Here is a 20,067-nt window from a genome sequence, read left to right on the forward strand (position 1 = left end):
AAATGAAATAAAATATATAAAAATGAAAATTGTCCAGTTCTTGTCGAGCCAAATACTTGTACTAAAATTTGTTTTCAATTTTTTTGCAGCTGATAATTTTTTTTGCTCTTATGCCAATGACTTTTTGTGTGTTTGTGTGAACTCTTTGGAGAAATGCCATGGACTCTAGACTGGGACAGTACCAGCTTATATAAAGTCTTTTTGATGTCACTGAAATGAGAGGGACACACCTGAAGTGTCTCACATGACTGTCTTCAGGGCAGAAACATTGTGTAAAGTTTGCAAGTTGCTGAGTAAGAGGTTAATTGAGCGATTTCACTCTTACAAAGTATTTTAGTTTTGTTTTTTTTTTTTTTTAGCTGTTTTGTATCTTTTGTCAGGAACTCCTAATTAGTGGTTTGTTGGTGCTCTTTAGCTAAATGTTTGTGCTTCAGTTTGAGGGTACTTTGATTTCTTCCCCTCTTTCCCCTGAAAGATGGGGAGGAAAGTCCTCTAAACTCAAAAAAAGCCCCTTAAAATAATTTGCTAATGGTATTAATTGCCATTTAGGAAATCTGAAACTGTGCTAGAAGGGTATGTAGTATTTGAGGGAATATGATCAAGTTAAAACACAGCTCTCTGAAAATTTTGTGCGGCCAGTTTTTTGGATCGCCTCCATCTTCCTATTGATAAGAGATAAACATCTCCAAACTTCTCTTTACTTCAGCAGCAGCTCTGCTGCGTGTGGATATTTCCTGGCTCTCAGGAGTAGCAATCTGTTCCTGTTCAACTACTTGGGCTACAGAAGGTGTATGGTAGAGTTGGAAAAGCTATAAAATGATTGCTTGGTGTATGTAGATATTGGGCTGACAGCATTCTTGGAGTTCCCAGAGGCAGATCGAATACTCCCTTGAGCTCATAGTAACCCTGCAGAGAAAGCGTGGCTTCAGTTCTGTCCCCCTTACGTTTTAGCCGTGATAAATTGTTTTGACTTACTACAGTTACTTGACACATGCTGAGGAAGGGGAAGCATAGGTGTCTGAAGCCACGCTCCTTTGGATTTAAAAATTGTTGTGCCTGCTAGTTCCTACAAGAGTGGAAGGCCAGGAATCAGACAGATACTGAGATCATTACGAAGTTACCAGAGCCTTTGCAATGTGGGGCTCCAGCTCTCATTAGTGCATTTCCCTGTAGTGAGGCTCTTGCCTAATGGCTGTCCACCACACCAGACTGTGTTCTGAATTCCTCTATCGTCTGAAGTTATTGGATCATTGATAAGGGTTGAAATTCTGGGGATTTTAATAGTACCATTAATGATGATTTTTAATAGTATTGTCAGCATTGGGACCACCGAACCTAGTCCCTGTGATGCTGGATAGGTGATGTACAGAGATGAAAACCTTATAGTTGAAGTATATGTGGAGCAATGAAATGTGAATAAAGCATATGGAGAATGTTAAGGCAGTATGTGGCTCTTTATGTTTTTCTTCTTGTTTTGAGAGTTAAGGAGAAAGTATCCAGACTGGTACTTCTCAGCTCCTTAGGATTCCACATCTCCCTTTAAAGTTTGCACCTTCAGCATAAAACCTGTAGTTACAAACAAGCTAAGGCTTCAGACAGGGAGTTTGCTTTGCTTAAGATCCATACATGGCATTCTCGGAATCATTGACCCCTTATGGGATCTGTGCATTGAAAATTGCTGAGCTAAGCAGTTGCTGTGGAGATCAAAGTAACTGAAGACATTAAAAGGAGGGCAGTGGAAATGTTGCTCCAGTAGTATACCAGTTACACAGAGAATTTACTGTGGAATTACTGTGCCACACTCACTTTTTTACTACTCTCTTATTGTTTCTGGTTTTGTTTCTAACTTCTTAACAGAGAGTTTTCAGGCTTCTGCATGTCATGTTTAATTAAATCTTTCTTCAGGTTTGTTTAACCATCTAAACAAAACTAAAAGTACAGTGCAAGCCAGTGATTGCTGCTCTGTAGGCTATGGAATAGATACAGTCTGATATGGTGAAGGTTGACCCTGGTCTTTTAATCCCAAAGTTTGGGAACTCTTTGTGTAAGCTATGGCAAGCCACAGGCAAAAGAGGTTGTAAAGGAAAACTGTCTTTATTCAAATTGTTATAAAATAATACTGTGTTTGTATTATGCAGACAGCGCTTGATGAATAAAGAACTGGATACAAAGGCACAGGAAGGATTTTTTTAGGAAACATTTAGAACTTAACCGTTCTCTATTTTTAAAGCATTAGCTTTCATGATTGATTTCTGAAGTGTATTTGTGAGAATATATAATAACTAATCAAATGCTTGCTTTATATAGAGGTACATTAAATGTATTTCTCCCAGTAGTCCCTCTGAGTTTATTTCAGAGTGTTTCATCATGTGGTAGCTGTTCTGCTTTGCTGAACTTGCAATAGGTAGCTGCATCGCTCCCATTTCTGTGATACTGTTGATGTTGACTCATTTAAGTATTACAAAAAAAATACTTGAACGAAAACCAAATGCGATTCAAAAAGTAACTTATCTCCAGAGCAGATGAAAATAAAATATAGCCAGAGTTTGGGGGTGGGAATGTGTAGATGTGCATCTCTATATGTTTGTATATACATACAGATACACTTGCACGCATCTTTTAAAATGCATCCTTCCAGTTCACATGGCTTATGGTCATTTTTTTCAGTTTGGGCTAGGTTAGATGACATTGTTGAACTTTGGGAGTCTTATTTCTCAGACTGATAGGATCAGAAATGCAATGAGGTATGAACACTTACTCCCCTGAGAGGTAAAGGCTTTCATTGCACATGGAACAACCTCTGACTGAAATAAATAAAAACCAGAGTGTTCTTGTTTGACTTGGGAGGAGGAATAGTCTATCATTTTTCTTTAAATAATGTCATTTTTATTTAATCTTTGACTAATGTCGAAAGAATGAAATATCTGACAGAGTTGTTGCATTTGTACTGTGTTATGAAAATGAGAAAATTTACATGGCCCATGTTATTTTCAGGTTTGCTGTAAACTACCTACCATAGCTATAATGACACCAGCCCTCAGAGAGGCAGCAACAAAAGGTCATGGTATCCACTTGTCGCCTTCTTTGTCCTCTAGAGCTATGGAGTCTGATACAGCTTTGTGCATGGAAAATTCCAGAGCAGTGGAAGAGAAGATAAAAGAGGACTCCATCGCACAGATTACTTGCTCAGTCCTGGGGTTCCCCACTGCTGAGCCCAACCTCAGGAATGATATCCTCAGCGTGCACCATTTCGGCTCTCCGCCATCCTCCAAGCGCTATCAGTCTGTCTTGTTAATGAGTAGAAATTCTGCGTTTAGCAACAGAACCGGTAAGCAAACAAAAGTGGGAGAGCCTGACTGCTCCAAGATGAGAAATTCATTACCTAATGGTGCTGACACATCATTTGGTTTGATTAGTCATTCGGAACCTGAGGAACAGGTCAAAGGGGGAACGTTTTCAGAGACCACATCTCCGAATTTGACAGAAACACAGAGACTTTCGGATTCAAATGTAACTGAATCCACTAATGCAGAAGAAATGGAGCTTTTAAATGGTAAATGGTACAAGAAGAATGGTTTTTTGGGCAGAGCTCTGGAAGTCTGCGCTGAAACAATAAAAGGGGATTTATTACACCAAATTCTTCACAGGCCTTCAGAAGGGATTTTGAGCTGCACCCCGGAGGAGGTGTATGGTCGCTTACTCCAGTGTGTCACTAAGCAACAAATGGAAATCAGTCGCGCCAAAAGAACTCAGAAACGTTTACAAATGCTCCTGGCAAAGCATGTTATCAAACACTGTGATCAGCAGCTGAAGTGCTTTGTGAAACATCAGCTACAAAGAATGAAGGTTTTCCATGAGCCAACCAGATTTTCAAGCAGTAGATCCCTCAGGTGCACTGAAGGTTGGGCAGAAAACAACACAACTACTTTGGAGACTAGTTCGAGCACGGACATACAGGACGGAGTTAGCGTTGCACCAGGTGAAATCCGGGGGTTTGCACTTTCTACTGGAGGGCTGCTGTCTCGCGTGGAGCAGGATCTGGACTCCGATGCCACTTGTAGCAGCTCAGATGAAGATGGTGATGAACAGACTGTAAGAACAGCTGTGGAAGCGTAAGTGTTAAATTCCTGCTAGACTCATGTGCTTCATGCTTATAAATCAAGATGGAAGGGTCTAGACCTGCAGATTCTTGTGTGAGTAACCTCACTCAGTCCTGAAATCAGCAGGGCTGCCAGTGTGAGCCAGGGGTAGGGGCCAGACAGAAAGCATGGACTTCCCCCAATTACAGCATCTACGGAACAGTTACTTTACTAATAGAGAGCTAGATTTTGTACAGCACTCTATCAGTTTGCATTACACGAGTACCGCTAATTATTCCTTACTGGGAAGGTGCTGCCGATCAAATAGTGATAGTGCTGTAAATGATATTTTTGGTTGTTATGAAAATAGTTTTAATTTTATTCTGGAGTTATTAAGAATTAGCAACATTAGGATCTTGAAATCCACTACAATGTGATAAAAAGTAAAAATGACCACCTGATGCAGGTGTCAAGCCATCTAGTATGTGGGGGTTGTGTATTGAAAAAAATAGGTTCCTTGAAGTACAATTTTAAAAATGTTAATTGAATTACTGAAGTTGTTCTGCTACTGTGAAGGAAGCTAGCAGTGGTGTTGATGGTATATTTTTCAAGAAGAACCAAAGTGAAATTAGTATAATTAACTAATACTGTATGGAATTGACAGGGACCCTGTCAGTACAAATTATTGTAGCCTTGGAAATTGGAGGTGGGTAAGAGTATAAGATGGTAAAATTGTTTCCCAGTGGTGGTACAGCCTTTTTTTAAAAAAAAATACTTTTCCCTACCTTGCTACACTATTAACAGCATCTCTGTTGTCAAGCAATTTTAGAAAGTGGTGAAAGGACAGCTTCTTTCCCCATTCTATAACTGGAGAGAATAGTGTATGTCTTAATGTCTGTTAAGATGTGATAGTCAGGACAGTGACAGACAGAATAGAGCTTCACAGCTTGGTAGGAGCTTTGTGCTACCTACATTTCTACTGCTTGAAGTCAGGACTGGTTTTGTGTTTCGTGATCTCTTATACTCTGTTCTTAGAGAGTGTCTAGAAACATTAAGAGTGGCACTAGTGTTTGAGCAAAAATAAATACTTAAAAACATGATGTCTTGTTCTGTTTCTTGAAAAGCATAATGTTCAGAAGAAATCCAAGAAGCTTCATCTTAAATTGGAAAAAAGCTATCCCATTATGTGTTTATAGCCTCAGTTAGGGAAGCTTCAGCATAGCATAGTTTTATCAAATCACTGCTGTGTTTGGTTAAAGTCTGTAGGCCTGGAAAACAGAGAGGAGGAGAAGTGCATAGTAAAAATTAGTTTTCTTTTTATGTATTGTCAGAATGATAAATACTGTACTAAAGTCTGACTAAAGCATAATGACTTGCCAGCTAAGTTAGGATCATCTTAGATATTTTAATTTGAAAAAAATTATTCTCCTTTTGAAATATTTTAATGAAAAAACAGCATTTTTGGCTCTCCCAGTCTAGGAGAACCCACATTCTTCTCCTAGCTGATACGTTTGAACTTCTGAGTAATAGTTCTGCCTCTGGGATTCTTATCTTGTGATTAGATGAACTGAAAAGGTGATGAGAAACTCTTGATTCCTGAAGGGTAATGCATAATGTAAAAATTGGCCTGAAGTTCTGTGCGAGGGTTTTCTTTTTTGTTCTTGCCAGGGACAGTCGAGTTTCTAACTCTGCCTGCCAGTCCTTTACCTGCTTCTTGTGGCTTTTCAATTGCTGAAGTTATCTTTCCACTTAAGGCTTACTCAGTGTGCTCTGTTACACTGAGGGAAAAAATTCACAGAGCATTATGAAGCAGAAAGGCAGCACCTTGGGCTCAGGAAATCCCCAAGCTGCTGTTGCTGGCAGCCAAGGGAGTGTTTTTGAAAAGCGCTGCTCCCTCCATGCCTGCCCCCTTGTGAGGCTCTTATCTCAGCTACAGCTAAGAGGCAGGAGACTGGGTAGATCATCTATAATCTGACTCAGCACAATGCTTTTTTTCTGGTTTTTTTCCTCCCCTTTGTTATGTTCTTCATGCAGAACAGCAATTGAGCAGCAGGGGGACGAGGTGGCAATGGGCTCTGGCTGAGGCCTTGCTGCATTGGCAGTGCAGGAATCCCTGGTGCTGGAACTGCGCTCAGAGTTCAAGTACTGCCTGGTTTAAGCAGAAACACCTTGTCTGTGTGCATAGGCTGAGGCAATGCTTGAATTAACACTGCTGTGAGGGCAGGCTGTCTCTTATTTGAATTTATTGTTATCTGCACCTTCATAGGGTTTTCTTAATTTTTTTCAACTTTCCCAAGACTTGTCATTGTGGCTAAAAGGCTGCACTTTTTATTCTAGATAGCAAAGGTAGATCAGTTGTTCACCAGTCCAAGTTGCTGAAATTTGCTGTTTCCTGAGCTTTAACATTTTAAGGCTCTTTGGATTGTTTTTCACCTGGATGAAAGAAACAAAGTTAACATCCATTTTTATTTCTGCTAAGTGCATTCACATTCTTTGAAATGCCTTTCTCTCCAGGGGAATTGTCTCTTAGTGCTTTCCAGAAATAATGTTATCATGTGGGTGAGAGAATGCTCGTTTCCTCACCTGGGACTCATTTTTCACAGTGAAGACTTTCACTGACCTGGAAAGACACTTCATCTGTGATATTCTTCGTAATACTGAACTGTAGATGTTATAAGGTTCTACTAAATGTAGTGATGAATTGGAAAAATGTTTTGGTTTTGCCTGTACCCCAGTATACTGAGTGCATTTAACTTGAGGGTATAATGCTGGTGACTGGTCGTTGTCATGACTGCAGTGGTTTTTATCCTTTTTGGAGGGGCAGGAGGTGTCAATCCAATGTACAAGAGGGGAAGATCAAGCAGTTATTGTGTTTGCCTGAGAACAGTTTGTTTCCCATCAGGAGGGAGAGGTTGATTCCGGCTCCAGTTCTTCCTGGTAGGAAAAAACCTGGAGCTATTTTTAGCATTTTGAACCTGTTCATTCTCATTATCCTGAAAAGAGTTTTGTTTTACGAGTGTTGACATAAGCTCTTCTGAGCTGTATCTCAATGCTTTGTGTCTCAAGTAAGATTGTCTTTATGTATCTATTTCAATACCTCTGTTGTTTAGTTGCAAATAGCTGTTATAAGATATTTGGACCATTGTTCATCTCTTGTGCGTTACATAGGTGCTGTCCTCAACACAAGAAAGATCCTTGGTTAGCTGGTGAACACAATTCTCTTCTAGTTGACAATTCACAGTATTTATTGAACTTCCTTAGTTTCTAGAGCAGTTAGAAAGCCTCTTCCCATTTCAAGAGCTTAATGAAAACACATTTGGTCCTTCGAGTATTTGGTAAAGAGAAATATGAAAAAACAATTGTCTCCTTTCAGGAGTTTTGTTATTTTGCTGCTAGTGTCAACTCATGAATGTCTTTAACCTGTCACAGTTTTCACAAAAGGTTTCTAAGGCAAAGCACTGAATTTCCATAAGTAATTTGCAGTGTATTCTAGTTCAGTTCCTGCCTTCAGATGGAGGAAATGCCCTGAGACACTACACGGGGGGTGTGGTAGAACTTACTCCGTTTCTTAAAGGCAGATGTTAGGTGCTGGTCACTAGTTCTGTGTGAGGTGTTAGGAACCAAAGTGGATGGAGGCCCTGAGGAGTACATCACAAAGCTGAGCATAAATAATTCCTTTAGGAGTTCACAACAAACATCAGCCACTTCAGATGCAACATAGCATTTCACAAGCTGAGTTTTCTTGGAACTTCTTGATCTTCTTTGTGGTTCATGAAGATGGAAGATTATTCATAGAATTGGCCACCAATTTCAAACAAGGTGACTTGGGGGAGGATGTGGGCTCAAAGTTTTTTCAACAACACAGCTTTGCTCTGAGAGCTGTTTGTTGTATGTATTATCCAACTCTACATCCTTATTTCTGTATTTAGTGTGTGTTCCTGGTGTGGTTAGAAGTTCTAGTTGTTTACACTGTACCACAGAGAAGTCTGATGCTGAGGTGATTATTTGGGAAACCTTTAAAGTGACAGGGTACAGAGTTTTTCTTCTACATGTGCTACGTGAATGATCTTCCAGAATCAAAAGATACATCACTGGGATTTTTTGAAGGCACAGCTGCACACTCCAACTGTAATGCAGGTATCTAATTGGTTAGAGAGAAAAGCTACTTAGAATAGATTTTTCTGCAAAATAAGTTGCTCTATCGACCATGAAAGGACCTGTGCTCTGTTTCCCCAATCTTCCTTCCCTCATCTGAATACAGTCCTTTTGCATCATTTGGTGGGATTTTTTCCTTCTGAAATATTCTGATGCTTTTCCTCTGATTTTTTTGAAACACATGTTTTACTGATTATCCTCCAGCAACCTCAAGTCTGACGAAGAAGCACTGTTTTATTTTTCCATGCCCACGGGGTTTATTGTGCCTGGAAACTTACAATGAATGTGCAGAGATAGTAAATCTTTCTCTTTTTTTTTCCTCTTCTGTGTTGGTGTTCTGGTTTTTGGGTGTTTGTTTGGGGGTTTTTCTGTTTGTTTCATTGGTTGTTTTTTTTGTTTGTGGGGTGGGTTGGTTGGTTGGTTTGTTTGTTTTTCCCCTTAGATTGCTACTTGGAAAGAGAGAAGATGGGAAATCTGCTTTTAACACAGATACTTGGTGGGGAGGGGAACAGTAAAGTGGAGAGAATACAGGAAGGAAATATTATGACTAGGATCTCCATATCTAATCTGTTTGTTCTAGATTATTATCCATTATTCCTAGCATTTTTCTCATGGCTAACTGAGCAACATCAATGCAGTTCTGAGGGCTCACTACAAAAGGCACTGTTTAAGGGCTGGGGTTTATTGCATGTCTTTGAAACACATTGTAAGGAGAAGCTGTTAGTTTTTGCAAGGTCAGATCCTAATTTTCCATTTTGAGCTGTAATTTCACTTCATAGCTGATATTAGAGCTGAATTCTGGTTTAGGAAGAGGAGGAAGAGAGTCTGCCAGGACTAAATACTGCTCTCCATTTTTCTTATGCAAGAAAGCCCAATCGTTTCCAGTTTTTAAGACCTTTTTAGTTTACAAGTCTGGGAAATGTCTTATTCGCACAGAATATGAGAGCTTTTGAATAAGTATAAATTCATAGGTGCTGATAATATGCTGATTTTGAAATGTTTTATACATTGCTTTTTCATTAATTCTATTATCTTAATTCTTGGCTCCTGTCACTAGGTTGTGGGAGGAGAATCGTTACAAGGGAATGAAAGAAAAGCTAGTTTTATCTTACCTTCTGTTTTCACTCTAGGGATACAAGTATTATTTCAGGATACATTCAACCTCACTTGGTTGGATTTCTGTAAGATGGATTTATAACTTACTTAGGGTCCCACAAGCATCTATGGTTTTTCTTTAGAGATCTGATGTACAGCAATAATAATTTACTTTTGAACAAGATTTCTTTCTCACAATACCAGAGTAATGTTCTTGTGACTGAGGATCCTGATTTCTAACCTGTAATTACATCAATATTTTTACAGCTACTGAAAGTGGACTGAAATGTTTTAATGGAAGGGAGAAGGTTTGACAAGTTGTAACCTGTAAGTGAATATCTGAGCCAGGAATGTTAAAGCTTTTGAGTTAGATAGGTGTTGAATGCATATTAAATAAAAACTTGGCATTATTCTTCTGAATATGCAGTCAACATAGTATAGTAAATAGAAAATCTAATAAACAGACGTGTATACATGATAACCTTGCATGCTTAACTAAATGGTAGGCAACAAGAGTTTGGTACTTGATGTCAGCTGCTGATTAATCAGTGGTTTATGGCTTTTTTCTTTCGCTAAGCCATGAATTGTGTTTGTTTTATTAAAAAGATTTGTTTGCAAACAACAACGGGCTGTCGTTATAACATCTTGTAGAATGAGGGCAGCATTATTTCATTTTACAGATAACATTGATTTCATGAGAATCTACATCAAAGGGATACATCCAGTGTCTTTGAAAGTCAGTGTATGTGGGCCCCTGAAACAGGAAATCATTTAAATGCTTTTCCTTTTCACATGAAATAAAAAGTGTGCATAAAGGCTTCCCAAAATAGGAATGCTCTCTTGTAACAGGGTTTCATTCATACTGCTAAATATGGGTTAGGAATGTAACTTTAGGTATCGGATTTAAATATATTGACCTGTGCTCTTTTTTATTGAAACTGAAATAGCTGTAGATTATTTTCATCAAGATATTTCACCTAGCTGTTGTGGGTGAGAAGAAGTTTTCTCTTGGGGAATTTAATTCAGTTTCAGTTAGCAAACTTCTAATTACCGATTCTGGTATTTGAAAAAAAAAAAAAAAACTGAACATCCATGTTTGAATTATAAACTAATCTTCTGCCCAGCCCATGGGAGTGGACCAGGCACCAATAACACTTGGTGAAATGCCAACACAAGCTCCTACAACCAGGACGGTTGCAACTGTTCAAACCTGCATTCATTACACTCTCCAGCCCTTGTCCCTGCAGACTGTAGGGTTTAACCTCCTAAGAAATTTCATTCCTGCCCTGCCAAGCAGACAGCCAAGTACTGTTTGGTCACTCCTCTCTATGTATTACTTAGTCACAGTGTGTTTCCAGCACCTGACATACACAGGTGTCCCCAGGGAAGGTGCTGGGAACTCACCCCTTTCACACTCAGCACAGCCCCTCCCCAGCTCCCTTTGGGTCCTGTGGGTGGGCTGGGTCCAGGTCTGAAGGCCTGAAGCAGGACCTGTCCCAGCTCTGCCCAACTTTCCTCCCCCTCAGAGGAGCACTGTGGGGTCCTCCCAGCTCTCATGTTACCAGTGTCCCACACATGCACTGCACACACTGTACAGCGCGGCACGTTCTCGTCTGTAGGGCAATGGGCGTCAGGAGCTAGAGGTCAATGTGTGGAGGTGCCTTTGCTGTAGCTACTCCTCATTTCTCACCTGGCTGCTCCACTGTGGGCTCCCCACCAGCCACAGTCCCTGCTGAGTCTCCTCTCAGTCTCTGCCTGGGTCATTTTTCCCTGTTCTGCAGGGCTGCAGCTCCTCCGCTACCAAAAACCTGCTGATGATTTCCAGTGCATCTGGCATGCAAGTTCTGGATCAACTGTTGTCTGTCCAACAAGTCTCAGAAAAGAATATGCTTCCTATCTTCCTATCCATTTTTACATTTAAATCTGATACTGCACACAGCTAGAATGAAATTAGTTATAAGCAAGAGTTAGATGTTACATGAATACCATACCCACTAGTTTCTTGAAAGAATATATCTAAAAATTTTGGGACTAATTTCAGTGGCTTGACAGCATTGATATGCTGCTTATATGCTGTAATAATGTTCCATTTGCACGTATCTTCAAAGGAATATATTGTAAGCTCTGTCTCATTTTATGTTGAGCATGGAATCCAGACATAGTGCTACTTCCTTGATTTATTTTTCAAGGGCAGTTGTGTAATACGGAGAATTTCTAGGCCTGTGTTCCTGGTGTTAGTCTATTGATGTTGTGCCATTTCAAAGGCAAGAATAAAAGCTTGTTTCCAGGCAGCCCTGGTATTCCTGAAGTTTGTTTCTTTGCATGTTTGTGGTACCTGCTTCTCTGCTCCATGCTGGGGTGCTGGAGGAGCCAATGGAATCTTAAAAACTCATTTTATAATATTTTAACAAAATCATTAGCAGATATGCATTTTGCAGTGTTTTTTATTTTATTAAAAGAGGAAATGGTGGTGGTTTACCTTTTGCAGGTTTTTACTTCTTGGGCAGTTAATATTTTAACTGACCCTACCTCCACCAACCAATTTGGCCTTTTATCATTAACAGCTCTAAAGAATTATGTAAACAGAATTGAAGATGAAAAGCACCTACTAGGTTGTGAAGCCAGCCACTGGAAAGGTTCAGCACTACAACAGACAACACTGCTCTAGGAAGCTGAATTTTTAATTTTTGTTGAGCCCTAAGTGGAGTTAACAATGAAGTGCAAGTGGAACAGTTCAGTTTCTAACATAAAACTTGTAGTAATAGTGTGATTCTTTGCCTGAACTCTGTTGCACTCAAGTGCTGGCTGTGGTGTCTCATCAGTTTGGAAGATGTGATTTCTCACATGAGGGAGCATATAGAGCTCCAGTGTGAAATGCTTATGAAATTTCTCCTTTACTAGGGTATCTAAGTGCAGAGGCTTACTCTTTTTATATTTTCAGTTATATTCTACAGGCTTTTTTCCTGAATGTTGATTTTTCCCTGTCTCCCTTTCCCACTGTCCCTTCTAAACTTATTTGTGGAAGATGTAAAAATCGTGCTCTGTTGCTACTTAATTTTTTTTCTCCACTCTAGTTCTGTACCATGAAGTTTATCTTTGAGGGAACATCACATGTATGGTTGATAATTTCAGGTGTTAGTGCATAAATTCCCTAGGCCTGATGGCTTAGCAGAAATGTTCAACTGGATAAAGTTTTATGGTTTGGGAAGATAAGATATGTATTATGTGTTAGTATCAACGTATGTTATTCTGGAAGTATGAAATGGCAGCAGTATGTCAGAGGTGGTGGGATCAGGCGTGGGTGCCAGGATTTGTTGTGATAAGCAGTTGCCGATGTCTGTAGATGATAAGGAGAACTGCAACCCATCTGTTCTGAAGCCGTGTAGTATTCCAGAGGAAAAATCTCTGCCAGGTAAAATTTCTGTTAAAACACCAGAGATGATAGCAACCCAGTATGCTCCACAAGAACGACCTTATTGCAGATCCTCACAGAGACTGCAGGATGATTTTGAGTGCCAGAAAACTTCCCTAAATTGATTTTTTTTTTTTTTTTTTTTTTTTTTTTTTTTTTTTTTTGGTGCTGGTTGTCACAAACCAGCAGCATATTGCTCTCCGCAGGCAGTCTGCAGCAAGTGCTCCTGAATGATCTGAGCAAAGGCTCACTGTGAACTGTCAGAGTAAATAGTGTTTTGTTGTGCAGCGTTGATTGGATATGATACTGCAGGATGATATTAAAGTTTGTTTTAATCTTGTTTGCACTCTGGAATGCATAGAAGAGACTGAGTTCATAAAACAGCACTCGCTGTTTTTTTAAAATTACGTTGCTATGATGGATTTAACAGTTAACTGGTCCAGGGAAATTAATACTTCAACAGCAATCAGAAGTTAGTTCATTCTGAAAACAAATATTAAGTAGGTGTGCTGGAAGAATCAGTCCTTGAGAAAGCATTTACAGGTCATTTCATAGTTGGACATGTTTGTTCAGCCATTACAAGTGTTCGAAGTTTTTGTTGGGAGTGGGAATTTTTCTCTCATGAGTAAAATCTAGATATATATCTAAAATACATGCACTGTATATCTGAATTCACCTAATATCCATGTTTTATATACCATCTCTTAGTTTTCATAGGTGAGCTCTTATTTACTGTCATTGTTTGCAGAGAGAAGAAAAATGGACATGTTGAGTTTCACCAACGTGTTGACAGCCCTTTGCTCACCTTAACGGCTTGTGTGCAAAGGCTTGTATTCAGGGCAGCTGCTTTTTGAGTGTTGCCATGTCCCAGGAAAAGTGACTGTGTTGCTGGTGTCAAATTAGGGGCAGTTCAAGAAGTTTGCAGGCTTGCAGCTCTGGTTCCAGGGGACCTGCAGCATCCTCGTGTGCTGTTAAACATTTGTGATAAGAGTGCCATTTGGTAAATATGAACTGGTTTGTATTTTTGTACAACTCAGTGAGCTTCCCAAGAGAATTGGGGAATGTATGATTTTTTTCAAGGGTGTCAAGTCTTGTGAATTTAATCATGAGTCATATGATGTCTGGATAAGATTTAAAGATCTGGAGAATTTTGTGATATTTTGCTTTTTAATTTCCAGAGTTGAGTCCTTCAGCAAAATGATAAACTTCTGCCATTGTTTTCAGTGACTTCCACCGAGGAAGGTGATTAGCTCTTTATCCTGAGGATATTCAGTCTGTAGTTTATGAGCTGCTTCTTTCTCCCAAATACTTCACTGTCTCATGTTTGGCAACAGGCTTCTGATACCCTAGAAGTTCCCTGGGAGAGGAGGAGATGAACCAGCAGCGATGGTAGAGTTCAGGATCACAGGGTCGCTTTAGGACTAAATCATCTGAAAACTGGATGCCAGAACAATGTGGATTAAACTGAAGGGGCATCGCCTGGCAGAAAGAGCAAAATATACCGTGTTAGGAAACTGAGCAGAAATGTAAGTGCAAGGGGCTGTCAGGAGCAACTGCTGTTCTTACGTTTAATGCATCATTTTTGAATTGGAGGAGTTTTTCCACTTGCACTATGTGGGTGCCTTGCTCCCTGGCTTGTTCATGTTTAAGATAGTTGTAACTTGAAATTGTTGGTGTTCTTTGAAATAAACCTTTTGGAAGGAGACTGTGTTTGGGGCTGGCAAACATGCATTTTGGAGTGTTGGTCTGTGGCAAACATCCTCCTTCCCTGTTGAGTAGGAAGCGTCCTGTCACTGTCTCTGCAGACGTGTTGTGGCAGGGGCTGGAAATTGGGAGGCTGGAAGGCCTCAGTTTCCTTTTAATTTTCAGGATATAAGATACTTGTGGAGAATCTTCCCTTGAGCACAGGGCTGTATGCTCTAAATACTTTTTCCTGTGCTCAGCATACCTATTTGAATCAACCCTCCTATATACTATCAATCCCAGGTTCGTTTTTTGTGTATTTTAAACAGCACTGTGTTTTTCCTTCATTATTTATGAACTATTTTTTCAGGCTTCTTGCTTGGTCTGCTTATAAAAATTAAATATGCCTAAAAGGTTTAAATTCCACCCCATCTACTCTCCCATAAACAAACAAACAAAGAAATCCACCCTAGGCACAAAACCCAAACAACAGTGTGTGTCTAGCCCAACAATTTTATCTTGTTTGGCAGTGCCCTTTGCACTCAGGTTGCCTGGTTTTGTTTTTTGGGATGGACTGATCTTAGCTATTGGGAAGACGTAAATCTCACCCACAACATAATGGAGGCACTGGTAGCAGAAAATACTTTTTATAGTCCTGTTGTGTTCTTTGATGTTGGCTTGGTTACATAAAAGCATGGTTTGTTCTTAATTCTGTTTCTCTTTTGGGAAGAATGAGAGTACTGAGGGCTTCATCCCTATGCTCTGTCTGTAGATCATGGCTAAAAACTTTTTTCAGTTAAAGCAATAACACTGACTGTAATAATGTATTATTTAGTGCTCTTCACTTGCCTCTTCAGTCTCAGCAAAAGCAAGCAGCTTTGCTGGAATGCTGCTACTGTATCTGCTGGTGCTGGCCATCCCCAGGCAAATTCTTTACTGTGACGCAGTACAGCCTGAATGTCGGCTTCCTACTTATATTTTTGATCATACTTCTGACTGTCTGCATTGGCATCTGTGCTCCTAGTGGATTGTTTGTCTGTCCTCCCTCTGTCCTTCCTTCCATCCTTCCTTCTCTTGCAAGTTGTGCAGGATTGATCTGCAGTTCAACCAGAACAGGGGAAATGCAAGCCAATATCTCACATGGAAACTAATTTTGTCTCTTACATTTCCAGCATGTTTTTGTAGGGAAATTTAAATGAGGTGCTTTATTCATACAAAGTCAGGATTGCTCTGTTCTCTTCCAGTTCCAATAGTCCTGGATGTATGCAGCAGTTCAGCTGCAGATTTAGAGTAATTGCAAGAGCAGTAACTTTACATGTAAGTTTAATATTTCACCATCCTACAGTACTGAACATTAGAAAGTTTTGCAAATGTAATGTGGTTTGTATTGAGCTGCCAGCAGAAGAGCAAATTTGAAGTTCCTGTGGAGGATGTATGATGTTAGAGTGGAAAGCGTGGAAACCCAGGAATGACGCTTTGCAAAAGGAGCACACAGGAAGTGGGACAGACAGAAACTACTTTATTTTTCTTGTCTCATTCCCAACAGAGAACCAGAGCAGGGGCTTCTACTTTAGCACCTGCTCTGACTTCCTCCTTTAGCAACATGCCTGGTTATTTTTATAACCCTTTATGGTTGGTTGGTTTGGTTTGGTTTGTTTTTCCTCTGGATTTGCAGAATCAATGAATTCACTGGTGCCACCTTAAAACAGCTTTTTTTACTAAGTGAATGTTATGCTGTACTGTCTAACACCCCAGGAACAGATTCACACATTTTTGGTTTTGTTTTTTTAAATTGTAATAGTAGATTATAATTTGTCACTTGAGTGCCTGTACTACTTTGCATGCAAATAGGTCAGTTTAGGAGTGTGAGGACAGCTTACAGCGATTTATCTTCCTCTGAGGAGTTACAAGGTTTACTAAATAGTTTGTAGAGGAATAGACTTGCAGGCAAAGATGGTAAATAAATAATGCAAGATCAGACAAATACGAGTGACAGAGATGGGAGCAGAATTGAGCATAAGTGTGAGCTGGTACTCACTGCCTTGCCCTGAGCTCCCTGCCCCTTCCCTTGTGGCAATGCAAAAGTGCGTCTGTCTGCAAGGCATCAAAACTGGGAAAGGGATCTAGACTTAAACTTGCTCAATTCACCCTGCCTCCAAAGTTAAAACTAACCATGAGGAACTCTCTAATCCATGTCACCGTGTAGCTGCCCAGGCGCTGGGCACGAGGCAGCCTGGCCTGGCAGGAGGGAGAAGCTAAAATTGCTTCCTTTGGGCTGAGCTTGAGATATTTGTGCTCAGTTGGGTGGAAACTCTTCCTTACAGAGGAGCCTAAGGACATCTTTGTTACAGTGTAATTAAATGCAGTTAGTTTAATTATACAGTACACTTTAAAGCCTTAGGAAGTACTTGGGTAGTATTTTAGAATGAAGCAAAAATATACGTGACATATTTAACAGTGAACGCAATTAATCCAAGATTTAATAGAGTTTAAGAAAAAACCTGCAAACACATTTTTGAAAAATACTTTGTGATGTAACTTTGCAGAGGATATTTCTATTTCTTTTGCATGTAATACAGTAATATACAGAGAATATGATTTGCTTGTCTTAAGGTCACAGTGTTTAACTGCTCTTCTGTTGTCTGCTGCGGTTTGGTATTGATTGTGCATTCCTTTACTGCCATGGTGATTTCATACTATGTATATGACATAAGACCAGCGCAGCCCTTTCCATTCCACTTCTTGTTTCCCAGCTGTGTCAGCACTTCTTATTTCTCTCATTTGCTTCCCTTCCCCCTCGGTCTGTTTGAAGATACCTCACCTTTCTCCCCAAACGGTTGCATCTAGCTCAGGAGGTAATTTTGTCAGCATGGTTTATTTTCTTTCACTTGGGCTTCTAATGACCTAGTTTTGGGGTTTTGCTGTTTGTTTCTTCATTTGTCTTTTGAGAATAGAAATAAGCACCTCAACACTCCTGCTGGGTTTTTCTTGGTTATCTTCTTATTTCCTATTTAATGTTTTTGTTGAAATTATTAAGGGATTTTTTACAGCCTCGTTAAGCAGCTGTTTCTTAGGACTAGCTTTTTGCCATCCCAGGATCCTGAGACAAATCCTAACTATTCCAGCCACTGCACTTGCATGAACACATTAGTTAATTGAACTCTGACTTGGGCCAACTAGGAATTTGAATTCCCCCCTTTACCCACAAACTGTATTTTATGACTTTCAGAAGCACAAAAGTGCAAAAGCTCTTGGCAAGAAGACTTGGTTAAAGCATAAGTAACCAGAGCGATATACTGTGTGCTGGTGATGATGGGAAAAAAAAGAGAAATAAGAAGGGGTTGTCAGAAAAATGGATGTTCACAAGTTGACCTAACATGCCTTTTTTTCATAGAACATAATCACTAATGGAATATATAAAATGTAAACAATTTATTATGGCATACATTTATAGAGTTATTTGAGTTTATTTTTAATGGTAACCCACTTTATTTGCTTGCATGTAGAACAGGATATTTAAATCTCCTTTCTAATTCCATATGTTCGTTTTGACTGTGTAGGAGACAGTTTAAGCTGCTTGTAAGTTATGTGGGGAGATAATTTATGTTTTAAAAGAGGGAAATTATGTACTTTACAGATAATGTACCGGAGGCTGTGTCTATTCTTACCAGTTACGATAGCTAAAGTAGACTGGAAGTTCTGAGATTTTGAGTTATATTATGCTTTATAATCTTTGCCCTGAAAATCCTCAAATTTGGTGATTCTCTACTCATGACAGGTAATGTCTAGCATCTTCTGCAGGTTGAGGTATTACCTTTCTTTCATTGTTGAGATGATTGGCACAAAAATCTGTGTGAAATGATTGCACTTGAGTGATGTTCTTAGGCCAATTCACTGGCATCTGCTTTTTCTTGTATCATTTGTGATACTTCAGTACTCTTCATTGCCCGGGGAACAGGGGATCACGTATTCCGCCTGTGCAGAGCTGACATACAGCATCATCCAAGATTTAGATCCAACAGTTATCCAAATAACTTGAGTAAAAGCACTTATTTTCCTAAAGAAGATTAGTTTTGTTTTTACAGTTCTTCTATGTTACATGTGTCAAGCTACTTCACAACTTCAGTGGAAAAAAAACTGCCAGTCATTTTCTTTAAATAAATAAATAAACACAGTTAATGGTAGGATACTAGTGGAAGTTGCATACAAAAATACTGCAATGTGTTGTCTTTGTTGGTTAAACTTACTGGATATTAAGATTACTTGTTGACAGGTACTGCTGTGTCATTCAGTTATTTAATGTAGGTTAGGTTTGCTGATACCAGTGATGAGTTTAGCTTAATAAAGTTAAGCTAATCACAATGTCAGGTACTGAGAGGCATAGCTTTTGTGTTACAAGATACACCTATTTGTAAATAACAGTAAGAGTGACCTAATTTTACTTTACTGACACAGCTTTATTTACAAAATAGCTTGAACAAAGGACATCTAAACTACTTAGTTGTTTTTTTGGGCAGTGACTTGACATCTAGCTGGTCATTGCTGGATGGTGTTTCGTTAGATTCCAGTTGTTGGCAAATGGTATTTGTGGAAGCCTGTGGGAGGAACTGTGGTGTAAGAATTTGGATTCTTGCTGGTGGAGTTACTGGAATTCTTTACAAATCCGTAATCTGCATTAACTTATATAGTTTGGTAGTTACTCCAGCTCTGGGTGTTATAGTGCAGAACAGAAAACTAACTCAGCCTGGGAATAGCCAGTGAACATTGATTGTACCGATTTGGGCAAGTTCTGTAGTTATAGAAATAAGCTGATGTGAAACTGGAGGGGTATAATCAGATATCTTCTGAAAGCGACTGAGATGCTTGCAACATGAGGCAGAGCAGCTGTCAAAAATGTTCTTGTGCAAATGTGGTTATCTTTATTTTTGGACTAACCAGCATTTTGTCTTCACAGCAGCTATACTTCTGAATGGAAGTGGCTTGCAGACAGAGCTAGAATTGGCAGCCGTTGGACATGGCTTCAAGCCCAGATTTCAGAACTAGAATACAAAATCCAACAACTAACTGACCTTCACAGGCAGATACGTGCCACCAAGGTATTGTCTGTAAGCTCATAAATGGGCTTTTCAAATAATCTTTTGATGGTGTTTCTTGTAATATTTATTTCGTTCCTTCTTGTTGATGTTGCTATTTTGCCCTTGAGTTCTTGTATCTGTGCAGACTTGCATGCAAAGGTTAATGAGAAAGACATCAGGAGCTAAAAAATGTTGTACGCTCAAGACACCAGTACAGGACTGGGAGTTGGGAACTCTTACCTTCCTATCTGTGGTAGTTTGTCACTTGGTTAGTGACTTCCAGGGGCCCAACACAAGGTACTGCATTTATCACACTATTTTTTACCTTTGCAGAAGAGACAAGATTTGGTTTTCAGGTGGGGTGATTGGTTATTAATTTTTGTGTTGTGGAGTTTTGGGGTGGGCTTTTCTGTTATTTACAGCACATCTGCATTCTGAGGAATAGCTAGTTAAGGTTTGTACAGCACTTTGAACAGGTCAAGGATTAATTATTACTAAAATTCCAATGTGTGTAACTCATGTACTAGTTTTTGTAAATCGAACTGGCTAGACAGTGGGGAAAGTCACA

At 39.5% G+C, this 20,067-nt stretch overlaps 1 protein-coding gene across 4 annotated transcripts in view; it reads left to right on the forward strand.

Moving 5' to 3' along the window:
- The window catches only part of KANSL1L (KAT8 regulatory NSL complex subunit 1 like), a 64,094-nt gene that overhangs the window by 3,920 nt on the left and 40,107 nt on the right, over positions 1-20,067 (forward strand). For 3 of the 4 annotated variants that reach the window (XR_014184275.1, XM_082055068.1, XM_082055067.1), the window contains exons 2-3: positions 2,995-4,112; positions 19,379-19,520. Coding sequence is in view for 3 of the 4 variants with exons in the window: in XM_082055068.1 (XP_081911194.1) it covers positions 3,025-4,112; positions 19,379-19,520 (1,230 nt within the window). In the remaining variant the exon portion in view is untranslated. The remainder of the gene's footprint in view (positions 1-2,994; positions 4,113-19,378; positions 19,521-20,067) is intronic. The other variant, XM_082055066.1, reaches the window with a different exon arrangement.

The sequence above is a fragment of the Streptopelia decaocto genome (assembly GCF_964273445.1).
Source record: "Streptopelia decaocto genome assembly, chromosome: 6".
NCBI lineage: Eukaryota > Metazoa > Chordata > Aves > Columbiformes > Columbidae > Streptopelia > Streptopelia decaocto.